Below are 25814 nucleotides of genomic sequence, written 5' to 3' on the forward strand. Positions count from 1 at the left end.
TATTCCTATGTTACATTTTAATACTACATTAATTATTAACATTTTTAACTTAGAAAGTTAGTTTATTAAGTGAATATTTGTTATAGCCTCTGAAAGGAAGTATATAATTGGAATATAAACACATAATAACACATTTTAAATCAACCTCTTTATGTGCCATTGAAAAGCTCTATTCCTAAATGAACCATATCCATGCAGGTACTATATCATGACCTTTTAAATAAAAGCAAAGAAAATATCATGCCAAATTTTATGTGGAAAATACACCTTTTTGTTTGTGTATAGTGCATTCAAATCTCACGACTTTAGTTGACTTATTAACAGTCTCAATGAGAGCTCAAAAGTGATAGAACAACTCAAATCCAGTTGGACATTGTAGATTAATGTCAATACCAAACATGCTGTTGTAGATTAATGTCAGTAACACATGCTGTGAAAACAGTGAATGGCTTATAGGCATGAAAATATATGATAGGTTGTTTCCCGTTACACATGTAAGGTGCTTGAAGTTGCCACTCCATCCTAACAAGTAAAAAGTGAAAGAGCTAATTTACACCCCCACCAGCAGTGTAAAAGCATTCCTATTGAGAACCCATGGACACAGGGAGGGGAACATCACACACTGGGGCCTGTTGGGGTGTGGGGGTTTAGGGGAGAGATAGCATTAGGAGAAATACCTAATGTAGTGAAGGATTGATGGGTGCATCAAACCACCATGGCACGTGTATACCTATGTAACAAACCTGCACGTTCTACACATGTACCCCAGAACTTAAAGTATAATAAAAATAAATAAATAAATAAATAAATAAATAAATAAATAAACCTGATGGCTGAAAAAAAGAATATTTTAAAATAGGTTTTATTTATTCTATAATAAAATAAATAAGATATACTTAAAAATAAAAAATAAATAATTTGAAAAAAAGAAAACTAAAGAGACTAAAAACCAACAGCTTTTCTTAGATTGTAAGAGATGGGAGGACTCAGGGAAAAACTGCTACCGCAAGGTTAGAGAGACAGACAAGCAAACATAGGGAACTATGGCTTACGGAAGCAGAGACTCACTAGCGGAAACCACATCAGGAACCATGACCAGCATAGGAAAACCTGAACTATAATTGATGAATTTCTGGAGGATCAGTGCAAACAAGTCTTAGAGTTAAAAACTCCAGAAGGGCCCAGGCATAGGGAACACCAAGGATATTGTGAGATTTATCTACAGAAGCGTCACAAACTTCTCGAAGTGAATGTTAGAGAAAATTCCCCTACTGCTTCTGGTAGGGAGAAGAGAAGAAGAACCATTTCAAAATACAGCAGAGCATTCTGTTTTTCTTAACAAGACCTAAAGAGCAAGAATAGAATGGTATGAAATATTTAAAGTATTAAGAGGGCCAAGCACCGTGGCTCACCCCTTTTATCTCAAAGCTTTGGGAGGCCGAGATGGGTGGATCACTTGAGGTCAAGAGTTTAAGAGACCAGCCTGGCCAAAATGGTGAAACCTTGTCTCTACTAAAAGTTCAAAAATTAGCTGGGCATGGTGGTGCATGCCTGTAATCCCAGTTACTTGGGAGGCTGAGGCAGGAGAATTGTTTGAACCTGGGAGGCAGAGGTTGCCATGAGCCAAGATCACGGAACTGCACTCCAGCCTGGGTAACAGAGTGAGACTCTGTCTCAAAAAAAAAACAAAAAATAAGCAAATAAACAAACAAACAAAGTATTCAGAGAAAAATAACCCATCAATGTAGAATTATATACTCTGCAAAATTATTCTTCAAAAGTGAAGGAGAAATAAACACTTTCTCAGACAAAAAAACGTTGAAAGAATGTGTTCAGAGTAAACCTCCTTGCAAGAAATGTTAATGGAAGTTTTTTGAGAGAAGGAAAACTATAAAGGCCAGAAACTTGGACCTACACAAAGAAAGGAAGAACATCAAAGAAGGAATAATTTAAGGTAAAATAAAAATGTTTATTTTTCTTACCCCTAATGGATCTAATAACAATTTGTTCAAAATAATCATAGCAACAATATATTTGATTGTGTATACTTACATATAATATATATGCTTATGTATACCTATATATAAGTCCAATGAATGACAGCAGTGACACAATGGACAGGAGGGAGGATACGATTTTCTTTATTATAAGATGCTCATATCATCTGTGAAGTGGTACAGGGTTACTTGATGGACTTGGATTAGCTATAGATGTATATTGTAAACTCTAGGGCAACCACTACAAAAAGTAAAAAAATAAAAAAATAAATAAATTAAAAAAAAAACAAGTGATATGCTAAAAAAAAAGTAGAAAAAAAAATGAATCATATAAAATAATGAAATAAAACCACAAAAGGCAGAAACAGTATAGAAGACAAAAATAGGAACAGAGAAAAAAATAGAAAACAATAAATATAGTAGATATTAATCCAGCTATATCAATACTCATTTTGAATATCAATGATCTAAATACACCAATTAAAAAACAAAGATTGTCTAAGTGAATTTAAAAACCCACCTATGTATTGCATGTAAGAAATGCACTTTCAATACAAAAACACATAGATTATAAGTAAATGGATGAAGAAAATGTATCATGCTAACACTGATCTAAAGATAGCAGGAGTAGCCATATTAATTTCAGGCAAAGCAGACCTCAAAGCAAGAAAAGTTATCAGGGACAAAAGAAGGGTATTACATAATGATAAAATGGTCAATTTTCCCGGAAGACATAAGAATCTTTAACGTGTATCCATCTAGTAACAGAGCATCAAACTATGTGAAGCAAAAACCAATAGAACAGCAAAGAGAAGTAGTGCATCTATTAGCATAATTGGAGACTTCAACACTTCTCTATCAGAAATGTACAGATCCAGCAGGCAGAAAATCAGTAAGCACGTAGTTAAACTCAACAACACTATTAGTCAACTGGACATAATTTGACATCTATAGACAACACCATTCAATAACAGAATACACATTTTTCTCAAGTTTACATGGAACATTCACCAAGGTAGACCACATTGTGGACCATAAAACACACCTTAAAATTGAAAAGAACAGAAATCATACAGTCTCTGATCTGAGAACACAATGGAATTAAATTAGACACCGATAACAAAATGTATCTGAAAAATCCCAAAATACACAGAGATTAAACAACACACCTCTAAATAACACATGGGCCAAAAACAAAAGGTCAAAAAACATTAAAAATACTTTGAACTAAATGAAAATTAAAAGAAAACTTATCAAAATCTGTGAGGTGCTACAAAAGTAGTACTTAAAGGGCAATTTATATCATTGAATACATATATTTAAAAAGAAGAAAGATTTAAAATTAATAATCTAAGTTTCTACCTTAGGAAATAGAAAATGAAAAGCAAATTAAATCTAAAGTAAGCAGAAGAAAATGAATAATAAGAGTTAGCAGAAATCAATGAAATCGAAAAAAGAAAATCAGTATAGAAAATGAACAAAATCTGATTATTTGAAAAAAAGTCAACAAAACTGATAAGCCTCTAGCCAGGCTAATGAATAAAAAGAGAGGATGTAAGTTAATATCAGAAATGAAAGGGTGGACATCACTACAGGTCCCCGGGACACTAAAAGGAAAATAAAGAACACTGTGAACAACTCTATGCCCACAGATCTGATGACCTAGATTAAATGAACTAATTCTTTGAAACTGTCAAAACTCACACAGGATAAATAGACAATCTTAATCAGCTTATATCTATTACAGAAATCAAATCAATAATTAACGACCTTCCAAAACAGAGCAAAAGACCCAGATGGGTTCACTAATTAATTCTACTGAACATTTAAGAAAAATTTCTACCAATTCTCTCAATATCTTTCAGGAACAGAGGGAATACATGTAGTCTCAAATTTATCAGGTTTGAACTTAGAAATTTTCAACTTCAAGATGGTACAAACGCAATATACATTCAGTACACTCCTCAGCTTACAGTGGGGTATGTCCAAATAACTCCACTCAGTGTAAGTTGAAAATCTCAGAAGTTGAAGCACACACTTTTGACATACAATATTTCCAGTTTATTACAGGCTTATCAGGACTTAACCCCATCGTCAGTCAATGATTGTATGAGGCCCTAATACCTAATAATTACACTAACAGCAAACCAGACAAAGACATGCTAGAAACTATAGACCAATATCTCTTAAGATGCAAAAATTATCAAAAAAATATTAGCAAATTGAATGTAACAATGTATAAAAATAATTACACACCACAGTGAAGTGGGATTTATCTCAGACATGCATGGCTGGTTCAACATTCAAAAATCAATTAATGTGATCACCTCAACAGACTAAAAAAGAAAAATCACATGATCTTATCAAGAGATGTAGATAAAGCATTTAAAAAAATTCAACACCCATTCATGATCAAATCTCTCAGTAAACTAACAATACAGAGAAACTTCCCAAATTAGATAAAGAATATCTCTAAAATACCTTCAGCTAAGATCGTATTTAATGGTGAGAAATTAGAAGTTTTCACACTGAGACCAAGAACAAGGCAAGGATTTCCCCTCTCACCATTTCTTTTCACAATTATACTGGAACTTCTAGCTAATGCAATAAGACAAGATAAAGGTGGGAAAAAGGTATACAAGTTAGCAAGGAAAAAATAAAACTGTTTTTGCAGATGACATTATTGTGTACATAGAAAATCAGAAAGAATTGACCAAAAAATATCCTGTAACTAACAAGTGATTATAGCAATGTGGCAAGATTAAAGGTTAATATACAAAAGTCATTTGGTTTCTTCTGTACTAACAATGAAAAAGTTGAAGTTAAAAGAAACGTAATATTTATATTAGAATCAAAACGAATGAAATAGGTGTAAGTCTATCAAAATATGACAAGATCTATATGAGGAGAACTACAAAACTCTGATGGACTAAATCAAACAAGAACTAAATAAATGGAGAGAGATTCCATGTTCATGTATAGGAAGACAGTACTGTCAAGATGTGAGTTCTTCCCAGCTTGATCTATAGATGCAATGTAATCATAGTTTAAATCCCGACAAGTTGTTTTGTGGGCATTGACAAACTGATTCTGAAGTTTAAAGGCATGCCAGAAGACACAGAATAGCTAACACAATATTGAAGGAGAAGAACAAAGTTAGAGGATTGACACTACCTAACCTCAAGATTTACTATAAAGCTACAGTAATCTGGCAGTGTAATATTGGTGAAAGAACAGACAAATAGATCAATCGACCAAAAAAGACAGCCCAGAAATAGACCCACATAATTAAATCAACTGATCTTTGACAAAGCAATGAGACAATTCAATGGAGAGTACATAGTCATTTACCAAATGGTACTGGAACAACTGCATATTCACATGCAACAAAAAATTAATCTAGACACACCCTTCACCAAAATTAACTCTAAATGGATCATAGATCTAAATGTAAAGCACAAAAATATAGAACTCCTACAAGATAACATAGAAGAAAACCTAGATGATCTTGAATATGTTGATGACATATGTGTTTTTAAACATAACTCCAAAGACAATATTCATGAAATAAATTATTTATATGCTGGGTTTCATTAAAATAAAAATCTTCTGACCAGGCACGGTGGCTCACACTTGTAATCCCAGCACTTTGGGAGACCACGGCAGACAGATCACCTGAGGTCAGGAGTTCGAAACCAGCCTGGCCAACATGACAAAACCCCATCTTGACTAAAAATACAAAAATTAGCTGGACATGGTGGTAGGTGCCTGGAATCCCAGCTGCTCAGGAGGCTGAAGCAGGAGAATCGCTTGAACCTGGGAGGGGGAGGTTGCAGTGAGCAGAGATTGTGCCACTGCACTGCAGCCTGGGAGACAGAGCAAGACTCTGTCTCAAACTAACAAACAAACGAAACAAAACAAAACAAACAAACTTCTGCTCAGTGAAAGATAATATCAAGAGAATGAGAAGTCAAGCCACAGACTGGGAGAAAATATTTGTAAAAGACACATTTGAGAAAGTACGGTTATCCAAAATATACAAAGAACACTTAAAATTCAACAATAAGAAAACAACGAACCAGATTTTTAAAAATGAGCCAAAGACTTTAACAGCCACCTCATCAAAGAAGATAAACAGATGGCAGATGAGCATATGAAAAAGTACTCTGTGTCAGGAGGGAAATGCAAATTAAAACAACAATGAGGTACCACTACACATCTATTAGAATAGCCAAAATTCATAACACTGACAACATCAAATTCTGATGAGGGTCTGGAGTAAAGGAGCTCTCATTTATTGCTGGTGGGAATACAAAATGATTTGATCACTTTAGAAGACAGTACGTGGCAGTTTCTTATAAAACTACAAATACTCTTACCATATGATCCAACAACTCCACTCCTTGGTATTAACCCAAAGGAGTTGAAAACTTATATTTCCACCAAAACCTGCACATGGATGTTTACAGCAGCTTTATTCATAATTACCCAAACTGGGAAGTAACCAAAATATCCTTCAGTAGGTGAATGATAAACTTTGGTACATATAGACAGTGATATATTATTTAGTACTAAAAAGGTATAAATACCAAGCCATGAAAATACATGGGGGAACCTTGAATGCATATTACTAACTGAAGGAAGCCATAATGAAAACGCTATGTACTGTGTGATTCCAACTGTCTGATATTCTGGAAAATGGAGATGGTAAAGAAATCAGTGATAGCCAGGAGGATTGGGTGAGATGAGAGAAAATGAATAGGTGGAGCACAGAAAAATTTTAGGAGAGTGAAAATACTCTGTATGATACTATAACAATGCAAACATGTCATTATATATTGTCCAAACCCATAGAATGTGTAACAGCAAGAGCGAACTCTGATGTAACTCTGTGGACTTTGTCTGATGATGCTATGTCAATGTAAGTTCATAAGATATACCATATATATATATATGTCATACGTATATAACAGCTGCTACTACTACTACATGACTACATGACTACTATAGTATACACAGTAGTAGTCATGGTCTTTTATACATACATATATATTAGTCATGGTAGTTTCATGCATGCACTTTTACTTGCAGCAAGTACTACAGTCTTCATAGGGATGAAACAGAAGTTTCAAAACATCTATTAATAATAGGCCATCTTTCTTTCCACCAACATTTACTAAATTACATTAGGTGCTAGGCAATGCTGCACCTAATGATAAGAAACTAAAGGTGAATAATAATTAGCATGTTCTCCCATTGAGTGAGGTAAGAGAATTGGGACAAGAGAAGAGAATGATATAAATGAACATCTATCTGACACAGTCCAACAGGAACTGAGTAGTGGTTGGCGTAGCACACTTGAATACCAAGAGAAAACAGTGATTCTGTCTCTGAGATCATTGAGGATGATATGGTTGAGGTTAGCTCTGAGTTAAACCTTGAGAAGTAGATAGGAGACGTACAGTCAGACATCTAGGATGGCACTACAAGAAGGACCAACATCAGGAAAAGAATGGAAATCTAAAAGTACATGTAGTATGTGGTAGCCGGTATATATAAGAGCTTCAGGCCGGGCGCAGTGGCTCATGCCTGTAATCCCAGAACTTTGGGAGGCCGAGGCGGGCGGATCACGAAGTCAGGAGATCGAGACCATCCTGGCTAACACGGTGAAACCCCATCTCTACTAAAAAATACAAAAAATTAGCCTGGCGTTGTGGTGGGCGCCTGTAGTCCCAGCTACTTGGGAGGCTGAGGCAGGAGAATGGTGTGAACCCAGGAACCAGAGCTCACAGTGAGCCAAGATCGTGCCACTGCACTCCAGCCTGGGTGACAGAGCAAGACTCCGTCTCAAAAAAAATTAAAAGAGGTTCAGTTTGGTATGTCAAGATAAGGGGCAGCAAGGTGATTTGGAGCCAGATTATAAAGAGCCAATACTACCCCATCATCAGCCCTTAACATGCATTAATGGTCGGGTGGCTATGTATCATGCCATTGGTTCCTGCTCACTTGTTCTTTCCTCTAATTTTATGATTTCTTAGGCAGTTTCATCTGGTGGTCTAGCTTAGATGGTATACAGAGCTATAGTAAACTAATTCATTGGCCAAGATCATAGAAATAAAGTTAGCCTCTGAGAATGAATATAATAAAAACTGACACACATTGAATAAAATTCACCATCTATAAAAGTAAACCAACACATTTTCTATAAAGGTTGTATAAGGAGCACAGAAAAATCATTCAAAGTATAAATATTATAGTCAAACAGATCAAGCTTTGTATCTACTCTTACTGGCCGTGCCACTGTGAGTAGTTATTTAACTTCTTGAAGGATTCTTTTTCTGTCTGTAAAGTGGGGCTAATAATTTCTATGCTGTGTTGTTCTAAGGATTAGAGATAAGTCATGTGAAATTCTAAACATAGTGCTCAGCATATGCAAATACACAGCATGTAATGGTTCTTACTGTGGTACTTAGTAAAAGTGGCATCAGTTAACTTTTCCTACATAACAAAACATCTCAAATTTAGGATTGAAAATGACTATTAATTTAGTTCATGATTGTGGATGTTAGCAATTTGCTTAACTGGGCTATGCTGCATGGTTCTTCTGGTCTTACCTGGTCTTACTTCATCTGTGGTCAAGTTCCAAGTAGGCTAGGGGCTGGCTAATCTAGGTCAGCCTCAGCTGGATGGCTTGTCTCTGTGTCATGTGGTCTGTCATCCTTCAGCAGCCTACACTGGCTTGTCGACTTGGCTTGGTAGGATTTCAAGAGAGGAAGCAGAAAAGCACCAGGCCCCTTCAAGCTTTGGTTTAACTCTGGACAACATCACCTCTACCATGTTCTGTTGATTAAAACAAGTCACAAAATCAGTCCTCACCCAAAGGTTGGGTAGATAAATGCCCCCACTTGATGGGAGTCCTTCCGAAGGGGCATGGCAACAGGGAGGTAACAGTGTTTTCAAACAATCTACCATGAGAGGGTTGAAGCCTAAAATCAACTAGAATCTCTAATGTAAATTGAAAGGATAGGAAATCAATAAGGTATAGTCTTGATGTAGTAGAAAGGAGCTTGGAATCAAAAGACCTGAGCTTAATCCCTGCCTTCGCTATTGATTAACTTGACCCTGGTAAAGTAATTTAAATTATCCATGCCTCGTTATTATCAGTATAAGATTCCTTAAATTCAAGATTGTGGGGAATAAATGAGATAATGTATGTGAAAATCTGTACTAAACTGTAAATATAGAAACAAATATAATGGATAATTATTTTTGATATAAAATGTACTTTATAAATTATAAAAGAATCTAGAACCCCTTACCTTTTACCATCTATGTGTCCTCCTTATTCTGTCTCTAGAAGGTAGAAGGTACAGTGTATATGAAAATATATATTTTTAAAAATATATAAAATGTATAAACAAATACAACATAACAAATGTCATAGCAGAAAAATGAAAAGGATACTGAGGAATCTCAGAAGAGGAGTGCCAAAAGAAGTCAGGGGAGCAATGGGGCACAGGAGAGGTATCCCAGAAGGCAACGTCTACATGAGAAGCACGAATTTACTAGAGAAAATGGTTGAAAATTCAAATCCAAATGCTTAGCTGATTAGAAACCATTGTTTAGTCCCTTGCCTGCATAAACCAGGTTCCTATTTAGGTATCTTGCTTCATTTTCTGTGAAATATAACCATTTGTTTCTCCCTAAGTCAGCCAAATTGAACTACCTGAGATTTCTTAAACATAGCATATTCCTTAAATACATCATCCTTTGCTTTTGCTCCTGCTGCTCACTCTACCTGGAGTACTCTACCTCCTTGGATTTTTAAATCAATTTCCAATACAGACATACCTCATTTTATTGCAATATTGTGTTTTTTTACAAATTGAAGGTTGTGGCAATCCTGCTTCTAACAAGTCTATTGGTGCCACTTTTCCAACCGCATACACTCACTTCATGTTTCTGTGTTCATATTTTGGTAATTCTTGCAATATTTCAAATTTCTTCATTATTGTTACACCTGTGATCTGGGATCAAACCTGCAGTGTCTTCGAGGTATACTTCTAAGTGTCCATGGGTGATTTCATAATTGGTCGAGTGTTCCTGTTGTATGGTGCCTTCCCTGATTCACACAGCTACAAATGATTACCCTTTCTTTTGCTCTTATTTTATCTTGGTTAGTGTTATTTTTTGTATCAATTTTCATGTTTCCTTTATTATGTCATATGCTTTGACCATTCCTTATACATTTAAACAAAAGGAACAGAAATATGATCAAGATAATTCAGCATGCAAATTACACTCAGGAAGCAAAGTAATTCAGTGTGGTCAAAGCAAAAGTTGCACTGTGGTCTTGTATAGCCTATTATTTTATCCTGAAATTGGATTTGAAGCCAAAGTGTAATATGAGGAGGTTTGTCTCTTTAGAATAATTTGGCACATAGCATAGGCTGAAATCAGATATGGGGCAACTAATAAGGAAACTTCTGCAGTAATCCAGGGAAGAAATGGTGAGGATCTTAATACAGTCACAATGAGGAACATGGAGATATTTGAGAAATAAACTAGAGCAGTACTTCTCAAACTTCCCTGTACTTTAGAACCACCTAGAGAGCCTTGAAAAACTCTGATGCCTGCACCTCACTCCATACAAGTTAACTCAGAATCCTTGGGATTGTTATCATTTTTTAACTCACTAGATAATTTCAATGCTCAGTCAAGTTTGAAAACCGGTACTTGGTAAATCATTGGATGTGGGTGACAAAGATAGGATATTCCTGGTTTTCTAATCTGGGACAAAAGAGTGAAACATAAATATATTTAGTGTGGATAAATAAGCAAATTTAGAGTGGAGAAATTTAAGTTTGGTTTTGAACAAATGGAAATTTGGTGCTAACAGGTAGTCATATATGCAATTCTTGCACTTAGGAAAAATGTGCAGTTTATAGGTATACACTTTTGGGATTTTCTGCATGTATTAATAGATATTATTCATAATCATTGCAAATATGATGTTTAGTGAATGCATGTGAAATGAGACTAAAAGAGGACCGTGAGTGGACCCTGAGAGCATCAACATGTGAGAAATTGGCAGAGGTAGAAAAAGGAACACCAAAAAAAAAAAAAAAAAAAAAAAAGGAAAAGTAAGTGGTATCTCTGAAGCTCAGTTACAAGAGGGATTCAAGAAGCTGGAGGTGGTTAGTAGTCTTAAATGCTGAAGAGAGTTTAGTACAGATCTGGGCTGAAAAGTATCTAATATATTTGGTGAGGTCACTGTTAACCTTGAGGAGATCAATTCCTAAGCATACTGGGGACAGGAACTAAATAAAAACATATGGAGTGATCAAAAGGGGAGGAAAAAGCAAGTTACTGTAGCTCCTGGACTGGTACAGTGGTTGTTTCCTGTTGTGTTGGAAAACATCTCTGATTTTTTATAGAAAATCTTGTATATTGTTTAACTTTAAATATGACTTTTCTGGATTTGAAATAGTTTCGTAAATAAGACATTTGTCAGCCCCCAAATAAACCAAAAATTGAATTTTTAAATAATTTTAAAAGACAGCTTGTAAGCATACTAGTCTCATTTATGACCATTAAATAAGCAATGAGCAAATAAAATTTGAAAAGCTTATTAATTTCACCTTAAATGTCTTATGGTTAATGTGTCTATTTCAGGAATATTGCACCAATCTCACTTTCACTATATTTGAACTAAGACATAAAGGACATCTAAAATTTGAATGTTGTATGGTTAATTAACATTTAATAAACTTATTTTCTTTGTTTAAATGTCTTTGAAAATCAAATGTCTCATGCTGTTTTTCCTCATCAATATAATCCCAGTAGTCTTAGCAATGATTTTGTTAAAGTGTTTGACAAAACCTGACTTGGCTACTTGTAATTTATAGTTGTTCACCCCTGTCACTTTGCACTTTTTCCCTACTAAAAAATTTAGATTGTCTTGAAGCTGAATTGTTGACTGGATTTCCTATGTAGTTCACAGTATGGTTACAGAATACCAAAACAGCGTTGTCAATGTGTTTTAAAAAGCATGGGCTTGAAGTCAATGGGAATTTGACAAGACAGCCTGCTTGTTATTGTAAGCCATTGCAAGTTTTATGTTGTTCTCCACCTTAATTTTTAATGTGTAAGCTTTAATGACATTCAGTTTTTAAAAGCTACTTAATAAAATAATTTTATTTATTCCCTAAGGAAATGGAATTGTCAAAACAAAAAAAAAGGTGACCATTAAATTTGATTCCTTTATTTAAAAATTCAAAGGATGACAGTGGAAGCCTTATAGTACTACTTTTTTTTTTTTTTTTTTTTAACCAAGTAGGCATCTACCCATTGTTTTTCACCTTTGAGATACCTTTCAGAGAGAAAGAAATATGCAAAACTTGATTAGTAAATTATTATACTTTGCATTTTATATGCTTCGAAATGTTAATGTCTCATAGAAATTAGATGTTTACAAAAAATATGTACATTTTCTTAAATTGTATTAATTAGTCAAAATGAAAGTCAAAACTATTAAATACTCCAATTTAAAAGTGTTTTCTACAAAGCAGAATTCACTAAAAGAATGACTTTTCAGGAGCACATCAAATTTTAATGACTGAAGCACTTAAAAGCATCTTGATAAAATGGACCTCAACTCTAAGACAATCTATAAAACCCAATTTTATGTTTTCAGTAATATAAAGAGGACTGTAATCTATGTTCCAATTTTGTAAATCATCTTGTCCTTTTATTTTTGCTAGTCATATTTTCATAAACATTGTCAACACCGATTAAATACATCTGCCTTTTTGACCTAGTAATCATACCATATTCTTAGCAAATTTGTTTTCCCTTTCTTTTCTTTCTTCCTTTTTTTTTTTTTTTTTTTTTCAAAGACAAAATCTCATTCTGTCACCCAGGCTGTAGTGCAGAGGTACAATCATAGCTCACTGAAGCCTCCAAACTCCTGGGCTCAAGCCATCCTCCTGCCTCAGCCTCCTGAGTAGCTAGGATTACAGGCATATGAGCCACTATGCTTGGCCCATTTTTAGAGACTATTTCATACTTTCATCTCTTCCTCACAGTCACAAACCCGTAACTAGTTCTCTTTACCCTCAGCAAGAGACCTTACATCCTAGTTCATAATGAAAATGTAGACACCAGGAAGAATGATTTTACTTTTTCCACATCGAATTTAGAAACCTAAATGTATCCATAGTTATTTTTCTCTCTCTACTCGTTTTTTATCCTGTTAAATAGAAACAATGCCTCTGCCTCTCTTAAAGGCCACTTTCTCCACTTGTACTCTCGATTAATCATCCCCTCTTCCCTTTTCAAGAGCTTCTTTCTCTTTCTCAAATCATTTTCACCAGTGTAAAAACATACTCAAATATAGTCCATTAAGAAAAAATCATTAGTCCTCCCATGACCTTGTACAGGCTGCCCTCATTTGTCTTTCAGCTAGCCCAAGAAAACGTTTAGAGAGATTTGTGTATTGCCTCTACTTCTTCATATTCTATTCACTCAACTCATTCCAGCCTGACTTTTGTCCCTGTCACTTCCCTGAAACCCCTCTTATAAAGGTTATGAATGATTTTTCTCTCTTCAAATCCAGTGGACACTTTTCTGCTCTTTGACGCAGACTTTCAGAAGCATTCATCACGGTTGATTGTTCCTTACTTTTTGGAACACTTCCTTCTCTTGGCACGACATCACACTCTCTTGTGCCCCCAGGTCAGTCCTAGGGCCTTTCTTTTTCCCTGTATTATTTTCTTCCTTTTGTGAAGTCATCTAGCCTGGTGACTTCAAATACCATCATATTTTGAAGTCTCTAAAACTTGCACCTTTATCCTTGACCTCTTTAGTGAATTCTCCACTCATGTATCCAGTGGCACAATTGATGTCTTCACTAATGCTCTGCTTACTTAGACGTATTAAATGTAAAATATTGTAATTGGACCTCTTCAATATTCCCCTACTACTTTCTTCATTAGACTTTATTCTATCTCAGTAAATTATTTGCATTCACAGTTCAGTAGTTCAAGCCAAATATCTCAGATCATTCTTAATTTCTACTTTTCTCTGTCTCTCTAAATCTGAGCATTCGCCAACTAGAACCTCAGAGCTATCCACTTCTCTATATCTCCATGGATATCATGAAAGCCACATTATTTCTACATAATCAGACTCCTTGCTTTCACCCTTAACCCCCTTATCCCATTCCATATAGTAAGAAGCATCTTTTGAAAATGTACATCAGATTATTTTATCACCCTCCTTTAAACCTTTCTGTGGCCTGCCATTACACCTACAATAAAACCCAATCTCCCACAGGGTTCAGAGCTCCCAGAGATCTGGCTATTGCCTGCTTCTCTCATTTTCTTTCATACTATTCCTGTCCTCTCATGAATCTACAACCACAAAAGCCTTCTTTTTTCCCCTTGAACATACCATGCTCATTCCCAACTCAGTCTTTGCACCTGTAGTTACTTCTACATAGCTGGCTGCTTTTACTCACTTCTGCATTTTATTTAATATGAGGTGCCATCTCATCTCTCAGTTTTCAACTTAGGGAGGTTTTTACAGACTATGTATCTGATATGCATATATGTATTCTGGTGATTCTCTGTCATGCTCTCCTCCTCTATTACTGTCTTCCTAACAATAATATTGTAAATAGGTCTAACAATTGGAACTGAAAATGGTCCAATTAATGTATCTTTTCTTTTTTAATCATTATGACATTTTCCTCCCTAAAATGTAAGCTTCAGGAGGGCAGGGACTTTTTCTGTCTTGTTCATCACTTCTGAGTTAGAACAGCTATTGGCATATAGTGGGGCTCAAGAAATATTGGTTGGAAGTTGAATGCACGAAGATGCTAAGTCAATTTCTTAAGCTCCATTTTGTGTGCCATTTAATTCCTCGTATAGTAGATGCTCAATTTGCTTATTAATCAATTAGGTGACATTGAATCTCCCACCAGACTGTGTAACATAAAATGTAGGATGGGGGGAGACAAAGTTCAAATATTATGTAGCATCTGGGTTTCACTATCTGCTCATTCAAATAATGTTTTAAAATATGAGCAGTAAAAGTTGAGCACTGGAAATGGCATAAATTAAGTGAAATATTGATATAGAAAAAGGTTACTTTGATTTAAGAATATATTTCATTGCGTATTTATTTCTAATAACATTGCATGATGTCTCATGATATAAAATATCCATCATTCTGTTTTTTTCATGGGAAAAAAAAATCTGTTCCCTCCTGCTTGATTAAAAATAAAATACAGCAAAACACTGAAGGGCCTTGTAATCATCAAATAGATATTAAATTGTGTCCAGTGTCCTTTTAGCGTTAATGTCTTTCACCTGACTCTGAAAAATTGCTATCTCTTTTAATAAAAAGTAAAATTACTTTTTGGTCATCTTTATTTCTCAGAAATAGAATGCTACCACATATTTTCACAAACCATCCTCTGGTTTTAGATAAGGATATTTAAAATCCTTAGACCATTTCACATTTCTAAAATAAATATGAAGTTATTTTTTCCTGAAATTTAATTGATTTAAAAAATTGCTTTGCAACATGACAATTGTAGCTTAGCATGTAGTAATTGTCAAGACTTTTAAATCATAAAGCAAGAATGTAAAAATAGAATTTCCTTAAGCTAAAATGTGGTATTTATTAATTTAAATACACAGATATGTTAGTGAGCCATCTGGCCTTAAAAGTGGTGCAAAGGGGATCTCTTTCCATCTCGTGTATTTGTGTACTTTCCACTGTCTCTGCTTTTCTTCCCAGTGTAGTAAGCTTTGGGGTGGGAAAGTGGTTGAGGAGTCAGTGATCACCAGCAGCTGTGAACAAACTTCACACACACACACACACACACAAAAATCAAACTTCACACACAAAAAATCAAACTTCACAAAAAAAAAAAAAAAATCTTTAGCTTTCCCAGTTCCACTGAAGGATTTTGATAGGAGCAGAGTACCCAATTCCTGTGATTAGTGCAAGTGGAGATACTTTCTCTTTTGGGGGGGCAAGAAGGTAGAGTCTGCTTTCAATGGATAGGGAAAGGAGAACAGGATAGTGCTTGGCTGCTCAGAGCATACAATGGAAACCTCCGCTTACCATAATATGTCTCTCCCATCGGTGTCCACCCCTCCTCAGTCAGAGGCTGCCCACCAGCATTCGATGGCATGATTCTCTCAATATCCTGAACAACTCTCTGGATGATATTTATTTTTCTTCATCAAGCCCAATTGTAGTGCCTCATGATTCTCAGCAACCTACAGGGCGAACAATTATCTTAACTAACCCTGGCACAGTCAATATAAATTTGAAGTGAAAAATAGCTCTGTTAAAATTAAAATTGCCATGTAAAAGAGAGAAACAGTGTTAGCCCCTAGTTGAGAGCACATATCATATCCTACTGTCAAGGCTGGTAAACCTTGCTTCCCTTGTGTGGATTTCTTTGGTCAACCCATCTGCCTGGCTAGATTCAGCCCACCTGAAAGGTTTTTCTTGTCCTCCATGGAACCCTGAGAGGGGAGCTGGAGAGAGGGGTACACATGCTGTGACTGTGCTGATTGAGCAGCCACTTCATAGTTGCATGGGAATGTGAATTAGGGGATTATTTTGTTATGCTAGGAGGTGGGGGGTTTTGTGGTGGTGGTTGTTTTATTTTGTTTTAAGAAAAAAATTTCCTAAAAATGTATGCTTATTATCAGTTTCACCACAGGGTAACTAGTATCTAATAGCTAATTTTTTTGTTTTTCTTCAGTCTGTATCTTTGTACTGTCTCTGCCCTTGAAGTTCTAGCAACAAGCCTCAGGGCTCTGCTCATTCCCTAAATCCTTAGATTAACAGACTGTTTTTTACTTGACCTCTGCCTTGTGGCCACTGAAGACAATAGAATGCTGTCACCTGCCCCCAGGCATCATCCCAGTTGATTTTTCGTTTCAAATAAGGTCCTTAATCTCTCTCTCTCTTTCTGTTTTGTTTTGTTTTGCTTTGCTTTGCTTTGCTTTGCTTTGCTTTGCTTTGCTTTGTTTTGCAAGGGATGCCTACACCAAGAGGTGTTAGGTCTAGTCCTGGAAGATCTGGTGCCCTCTTTGATATTTCTCCTTGATCTTTTTTCCAACTGGAGAATAGGGTATAGCACCCCTGAGCAAGATCTTAGATCACTTGGAAAGGGTGGAAAGCATCTCTAACTAAAACTGCATAATTACATGGTGACCCTTTTATGGTTGCAAATGAAACTTGGAGTATGACTTTTCACTTCTTTTAGCCCCTAGAGAAAAGGCCATGGAACAAGCATTCTTACATTTTTCTCCCCAATTCTGAAAAGCTGTAGTTTCACTAGACGAAAAAAGTTGAATCCTAAACTCAATGAATAATAATTTGGCATGCTTAATTTTCTCTATCCATCATCTACTTTTACTTTCTTCTCTTTGTTCCTCTCTCTAAGGAATCTATTCAAAATTGCTGTTTCTCCTGGCTTCCATATTTCGGAAAGTTGTTTAACCTTTGTGTGACTAATGTTCTGCGAATTTCTCAGTGGCTTTGATTCAGACTCTCAGATCTTTTGCTTCCTTCTTTTTAATTGCTTCTCTGGTTGATTAGTCCTGTGTATTTTAATATCTGATTATTTTTTCATCACCAAGACAGATACCTTCATCAGCCCTAATCACTCTTCACTCTTACTCATATCATCGCCAGCAGTTTTCAATTGTTTATTTTTCCCTTCTCTAACTTATGATATCCATTTCTACTTAATCTTCTTAAAAGGGTAAGCTGACAATGCAACCCCTTGCTCCTAAACCTCTGGTGACCTCATTCATTTTTTCTTTCAGTCTTTGATATGTGCCAAATACCATGCTAGTTACTGTAGATAAATGATGACTAATGCAGAGCAGCCCCAGCTTTCATGGTGTTTGTAGTCTATCCGGAAAGAAAAAAAAGGAAAACTTTAAAGACAGACTTCTCTCCCTGGTTTTTAGAACTCTCTCCAATATGGTCACAATTTTGTATCCTCCTGATGAAAACATTTATCTGACTTTTACAGCATATCTTTGGATTTTTCTCAACGTAAATAAAAAAGCTCTATGAAGTGAGAGCATAATGGCTTTTAGAGGATTCTTAACACTAGACTCTGCAACTTTAAGCTTGGCACAAACTCTTTGTGTCTCAATCTCTTACTTTATAGAGATAGAATCTTGCTCTGTTGCCCAGGCCGGAGTGCAGTAACGCGATCATAGCTCCCTGTAACCTTGAACACCTGGAGTCAAGTGATCTTCCCATCTCAGCTTCCTGAGTGGCTGGGACTACAGGGTCAGGTCACCACACCCAGCTAGTTTTTCTGTTTTTTTGTGGAGACAAGGTATTGCTATGTTTCTCAGGCTGGTAATGAATTCCTGGGCTCAAGCGATCTTCCTGCTTCTGCTTCCCAAAGTGCTGGGATTATAGGCATGAACCACCGCACCCAGCCTCAATTTCATAGTCTTTAAATGATAATGATAGGAAATAATTACTTACATGTAAGTATTTGCTTTGGGCTAGCAAAACCTAGTGGTTAAAAGCACAGACTCTCAGTCAGTCACACTGCCTGGCTCTGGGTCCTAGCTCTGCTCCTTATCAGCTATGACTGTCAGGTCTCATTGCCTCGGCGTCTTCATCTGTAAAGTGGGGAGAATAACACTGGGAATGATTAAATAAGTTAATAAAGTAAAAACCATTGAAACAGTGCCAAGCACACTGTAAGAGCTATATAAGTCTTAGCCATTTCTGTTAAATTTCTGTTATTACTTCTCTTTTCTTTTCTTTTTTGAGATGGAGTCTCGCTCTGTTGCCCAGGCTGGAGTGTAGCGGCAGCACGATCTTGGCTCACTGCAACCTCCACCTCCTGGTTCAAGCAATTCTCCTGTCTCTGCCTCTTGAGTAGCTGTATACAGGCACATGCCACCATGCCTGGATAATTTTTGTATTTTTAGTAGAGATGGGGTTTCACAATGTTGGCCAGATCTCGAACTCCTGACCTCAAGTGATCCACCCACCTCTGCCTCCCAAAGGGTTGGGATTACAAGTGTGAGCCACCACGCCTGGCCAATTTCTGTTATTACTTTTCTTAATAAGTGGCACTACTATTCATATTTTACCAATCAGGAAACTAAATACTTTGACCAGAGCCACGTGTAAGTGACAGAGTCAGGGTTCTAACCTGGGCATCCTAGTTTCAGAGGAGGCACTAGTAATTACTACTCTATACAGTCTCCATTATGGGATTTTGGTAATAATGTAGTTAAATAATATGTAATAAAATTTAAAACTATAATGCACTATGAATATTTAAGGTATTATGTATACTATAATGAGTTATGTTTGAAAGAAACACTAATTTTTTTTCTTTTCCATCACTTAAAACCTTTTCACTAGACCAGTAATTACAAACAGCATTTTAACGGCATTGTATAATTAGACAATCCCTTCAGATACATGCATGTATTTACATTGCTACTTTCAGAGGATGGCAAAGTCAGTAATATCATTTCTATTTTGAAAAAGAGAATGCTGAGGATCAGAAAAGTTAAGTAACTTGCCCTCGTGTTCACAGATACTAAATGAGAAAGTCTCCTAATGTAATTCCAAAGCCCCAAATGTCACCCTGTGTTTTGCTATCATACCTGCTGTTTTCTAATGATTTATTTTTTTAACAGTTTGAAAACTAATTTTATAATATAGTGTACCATTATAAATTTATATAAATATTAATGTATCTTTGTGTACAACTGCATAACTACTTGAACTTATACCCTTTTTCTTTTTAAAGATTGTGATTGCTAGCATCATGTGCAGTTACAATAAAAATGACTGGATGGAACTTGCCAAAAAGTCTGAGGTAATGGTTACTTTCGTATATATTTATTTCATTTCTTCTCTCCTATTTTTATTAGTTTTAAATAAAGAGCTGCCATGAAAAATAATGCACTAGAAGTAAAATTGAATTGAAAATGTAACTTAAAACATTTTTATTATAATTTGTTTACCCTGTGTTTTCATTAAAATGATGGAAATGTAAATTTAAAAGGAATTTATTCTATAAAAGCAGTCCCTTGGATTTCACTCACTACCTAAAAATCCTTTATTCTCTGGATCCATACACTCTTTATTTGCATGTTAAGCAAACTGTATATTATGATGGATGCCATGATAAAATTTAATTCTACCTTTGAGAGTCTAACTTGATCTTACCTTGCCATTAGGCAAACTAGTTTGACAGTAAGAGAAGAAATTTTGAATATAAAACTCTTGAATATTTAAAGTATAAAAGGTTCATTTAATACTATTCTAGTTTGAATACAGACATGCATAAAAGAGTGGGACAGAATGCTCCTGAATGGAACACTAGTCAGCAGGTTTTCCATAATATAAATTGAATCCTGCACAAATGCAAACAAGTAACCATGTGCCTCAAATTTGTATTTCAAATAGAAAAATACATACTTAAAATTATACACTTATGTCCATCATGCTGTCATGGAAAATAGTCTGGAGAGTCTTAGCTGGGGTTTCTTGAAAACCTCTCAGTAATATAGAAGACTAAATCTAACGATACCGATGAACTAATTGAGGCTACATTATAAAATACTGCAAAGCTCTCTATAGTGTTCAAAAATGTTGATTATACCTTTTATTTGGATATTTTAAAAATGAGAAAGGAAAAAATTACTTCTGGGACTTAGAGGGGTGAAATTAAACATGATCAGTAATTGGCCTCGTGATCTTCCGTGCTGGGTTCATTTGATACATGTATTTACCTAATTGACCATGAAATCTTCCACAGAGCCCGTGCTTGGCTTGAGCTGTGCCAATTTTAAGCTGACTATGATGAATGGCTTTATCATGCCGCTTGCTTCTCTGCCTTTCTGTAAGAACAAAATACTTTTCAAAAATTTTTTTTTCAATATTAGACATTAATTTTTAAATAGGCAAGATTACTTTTTATAAGTCAAAAGCCTTTAATTATAAACAAACTGGCTAACCTAAAGATATCTTTCACATTTCATAAGTTTCTTTAATTTCCGTTTTATTTAATATCACCTTCTAATTACTCTATAGCAAAAACATAAATAAAAAGAAAGGAAGAAAGAAAAAAGAAAGAAGGGAGGAAAAGGTATGCCTTTTGTTCAGTCAAAACGGTCTGCAAAATCTCCCCATAGGAGAGCAGTCTGCATAACAAGAAGGTATGATAATATCAATTAAAAAATAAAAATCTTCACTATAATCCTAAATCTGGACTAGCCCAGGAGATATCACATGAAGGAAGTATCCCCTAGGCCTTCACAGCTTCTAGGAGGGTAATATTAAGCAGCATGATTTCATCACAGTTCATATGGTAGGCACCCAATAACATTTTATAGAATCAGTATTTGGTTTTGATTTTATGAATATGTTTCAAAACAGGTTAAAACAGATTTCCTTACAATGGAAAAATCGACATTAAAATCTTCAAAACCAACAAAAACATATTCAAGTCCAAGTTACTATACTACCTAACATGTACATTTCTTGGTGGCATAGGGATGTAAGAAATCAGAGACACCACACCAGCACTCTTGCATGCCAACTGTTTTAAGTTTAGCTAATGATGTGATGTGATGATGTATACTAAATCTTAAGTTTATAAAACCCTCTTTATGGCCGATTAATTCTTGAATTACACAATAGAGAGCTGAGGAAACCTGCTATCAGCTTTTTGCTACTTTATCTGAAACAGAAATGACACATATGGAGCAGTAGAACCTTAGAATGCATACCCGTTTCGTGTTGTCTTCTATATTCTTCAACCTGGCTTGACTTTGTCATGTTTTTGAGCACCATAAAGAAGTTTCTACTGCTTGTGTCAAATCAGTAACATTGTTAGAATCTGGTTAGCTTTCTTGGTCCACGTACCTGACCACAGGCTCTCTTGCTTTTCTGGAACCTTGGTAGTATACTCCAAATTTATGCAAAAGAAGATTTATGAAACACCTACTATGTATAAAGTCCCTGACCAGCCAAAGCAAAGATGAACAATAGGGAGCAATCAGATATATGCCAAATTGAGCCATTGCTGAAGGTTCACAGTATTCACTTGTCAATGGATCTTTAATCCAGTATAGTCCATCTTGAATCAATTTCTTTCTTAATTTGTAATTAGCCTTGAAAATAGAGCCTGAGTCAAAGTTAATGTGAAAAAAGCTTTATTGAAGTATATAATCTCAGAGCAGTAAGACTGAGGAGAAAAGAAAAATGAGATGGGGAGAAGGGAAAACAAGCACAATATGGTGTGTTCCAGAGCTGGACACAACTTCACAAGGAAATGCAGCCAATTGCTCAGTTATATGGGACAAGGAATAGCACATCATCTCACAATATGATAGAATCACCCATTGTCTCATCACTTTCTAGGAAAGGAAGTGGAAGGAATGAGTCTACTGGCTCCTTCAGTTTCCTGTCTCTCACCGGTCCCATTTCACACCATAGGGAAGCTAGATTTCCTAGCGTGGGGTGTGATGCTTCATCTAAACCCAGAATTGAAGGGAAAGGCCAGAGCCTCCTGATCGGGCGTGGGCACTGGTGCTCCTGGAGCTCTTACTTTGACAGGCTCAGTGGAGGTTGTGACACAACCCAGTCTCATCTGGAGGGAGTCTGTGAGAGTGGACAGTTACTGAAGGAGATGTGAAGATAGCAACAGGGACTCGGGTTTCCCTTTGAAGTAGCGGCAAAATTCCTGGGTGACAAGTGGTGCCATCAAATTTGAGGAAGCATATAATTGGCTGTGGTCCAAAATGCATCATTACCAAGTTTATCAGCAATAGCTCCACTAATCATCTTGCTCTCAACCAATCCAAATTCTTTCCATCTTTCCTAATTTCAGAACCCTTGACTTGACCATTAAGTGCTACTTGGCCCTTCCCCTGCCTGCCTCTCTCCAGTGTCACTGTGGATCTGTTTTCTGCATTCCAGATCCTGCTGCCTTCTTTTCCTCCTCCAACATATTCCCAACTCAGAAAGTTTGCTGTTCCCTTGGCCTGCAATGTTCTCTCTTCCTCAACCCTGAGCCTCCAACCACATAGGTTAAACCTCCCTGTCCTATATTCTAAGCCCCTGTCTTCAGAGGCCAGTTGACCAGATAGTTAATGAAGCTTAAGCTTCAGGGCATTTACTTGCATGGACCATTTCCAAGTCCCTGTACCTAACTCTGTGTTTACAATGTTTGGTTATCGTTTTTTCCTTAAAGAGGGTTTTCCAAATTACTTAAGCATTAGGCTCCCCAAAATCTGGATCTACCTCTGCCTGTGCTTTTCCTCTGTAGCATATAATAAAATGGTGATTAACAATTGTGTCATTAGTCATTACTAATAGTTCCTCTGTCCTGCTTGTTAGAAAGCATTACACAAATAATGTATTTGTGTAATGTAAATAGTGAAATAATGTCCATGGGGATCGAGACCCCTGTGTGGTTCACTGCTTAATCCTCAATTCCAAGCACAAGGCTTTCTCTACCAGCAGATATTTGTTGAATGAAGTAGAAAAGAAGTATACAATTTGAGTATTGCCATGTGGCAAACAAAAAGGAAGCCATTACAGAATAAATGGGAAGAGTGGTATTTTATTTGGCACCCATGAACTTGAAGGGTTTAAAATCCAATGATGATGATTTTAAGTCAGGTACCTGATGAGGGATTGCCAAGGTTCTGACCACCTTTGGTAGGAAGAGACAAGGAAGATCCAGCAGAAAGGCACAGGCACTAAAACCAAGTTCCCATACTATTCCTAGCGGAGCCAAAATAAAACACTAACAAGCCAGGTTCCTATCAGTTTTTTTAGCTGAATCTGGGCAGCAATACGTCATGAATTTAATAGCTGTGAGAGTTAGAAATCTCAAATAGTTTGAGGTAAAAATCAGACAGAGGCACATTACAGAAATATGTAGGACCAGTTGGATATAAGTTTCTGAACAGGGACAGTAAACAGGACAGAATGGAATCACAGGAGATAGACACACAGCTGGAGATGAGAGATAGTAACTGACTTTATGTCCAGTGGGGCCCAAGCTAAGAGTACTTTACCTGTCCCAGGTCTATCTCGGAGAGTTTTAAGATCCCAGAGAACTTTAACTCCAGTTTTGGATAGTTGAGACTAGAGGATAGCATTGCTACTTAGAAAGTCAACATCTAACCCCATGTATTCATTTAACAGAAGAAATTAAGAGGGATCCAATAATTGTGCCTTTCATGCCCCACTACAGTACGCTGTTCTCACCCTACTTGAGCTCTGATGTCCTTTGCCAGCCCCTATCACCCATGGAATTCTTCCCTTCCCACTTGGGCTGTGATACACCACACCATGCCACTGGCCATGTAGACGTCCTTCTGGCTCTGCTCTGCATAGGCTGTGACATCCCACACTGGGCCCTCATGGCTGCTCCTCAAATGCTCATGCTCACCTGCCTTACCTTGCCCTGACCAATGACTTCAGAGCTGTAGTGATCAGGAAGGTAAGGGAAAGAAAGGAAGAGGTAAGGAAAGAAGGAGAAGAGAGGAGAAGTGCTTTGTGCCTGATTTTGTTGTATATGTTGCACAAGAGTTTGTAATTTTGCCACCTTAGTTTCTCTGGGTGTTTTTATAAAGTGGTTCAGAGAATTTTAAAAATTATACCACTGCCATATTCCAAGAATTTCTCAGGATAGTTTTCCTTTCCCTCCTGAGGTATAGACAATGTAGGACCAGATGAGTTCTCTTAAATCATTTTAATATCAAGGCAGAGGAAGGACAAGTCAGAGGTCTTGTTGGATGGATAAATAAGTATTTAGATAGATAGATGATTGATAGGTAGGTAGATTGACAGATAAAGTATTTAGATAGATAGAGTACACCTTTATAATATTTACTATATTCCGGAAGTCATTTACTTACTTAGTTTTTATCACTCCTCTTTAAACTTTTATATATGTTAAAGCTCTTATTTTTCTTTTCAGTTGACTTAAAACTGTAAAAAATAAACTTCCTCTTTTGGCACTTCTCATTTCCTGTATTAGCCTTGGAAACATTTAAAAATACATCTCCCTAGAATTTTTCTGTGCAAATATCAAATTTATTTATACCTTATAACAACAACTCTGTGACTTCGTTCCACTTTTTTAATATATTTTTATTTTTAATTTTTTTTTTTTTTTTGGAGTTCTAACGTATCACTGACTTGATGTTTTCCTTTTTTTTTTTTTTTTTTTTTTTTTTTTTTTTTTTGAGGAAACTAAGGCCAAAAGTAGTGAAATAATGTATTCAAGTTCACACAGATAGGATGGAGTAAAAGTGGGATTCAAACCCATAGTTTGGCTCAGAGTCCACACTATCTATATACACACACACACACACACACACACACTCTACTGCATGTAGGTGGATGATAAATAGATAATGTAGGAAATTAGTAACAGTGTATTTCCTATGTCACTGCCATCACTAGGCTATTTCATTTTATAACCATTTAGGTGAGGTAGAATCAACTCTGGGTAAGTGACTAAACTAAAAAGCTTGTGACTAACAAGAATCAGAATGCATGCCCAATTTCAGTTAATTTAACATTTCATGCTAATTCAGCAATTAAGGCTTTTTGAATGGTTAGAGTTGCTTGGAAATGGAATTAACTGCCTTTTAAGGTGGTGTGCATCCTGAGACAGGAATTTTCAAGCAGAGGCCACATGAATGTTCCTGTTCTCATGGTGTCACTTGAACAGCATTGTCTGTTTTTGAGACTTGGATGCACATT

The 25814-nt window shown here is 36.0% G+C and overlaps 1 protein-coding gene across 6 annotated transcripts in view; it reads left to right on the forward strand.

Moving 5' to 3' along the window:
* The window catches only part of LOC105485445 (dihydropyrimidine dehydrogenase), an 875814-nt gene that overhangs the window by 540245 nt on the left and 309755 nt on the right, over positions 1–25814 (forward strand). For 5 of the 6 annotated variants that reach the window (XM_011747801.2, XM_071074657.1, XM_071074711.1 and 2 more), the window contains one exon: positions 19831–19899. The exons of the other annotated variant lie outside the window; for it this stretch is intronic. In XM_011747801.2, coding sequence (XP_011746103.2) covers positions 19831–19899 — 69 coding nt within the window. The remainder of the gene's footprint in view (positions 1–19830; positions 19900–25814) is intronic. 6 annotated transcript variants of the gene reach the window in all.

This window comes from Macaca nemestrina, chromosome 1 (assembly GCF_043159975.1).
Source record: "Macaca nemestrina isolate mMacNem1 chromosome 1, mMacNem.hap1, whole genome shotgun sequence".
NCBI lineage: Eukaryota > Metazoa > Chordata > Mammalia > Primates > Cercopithecidae > Macaca > Macaca nemestrina.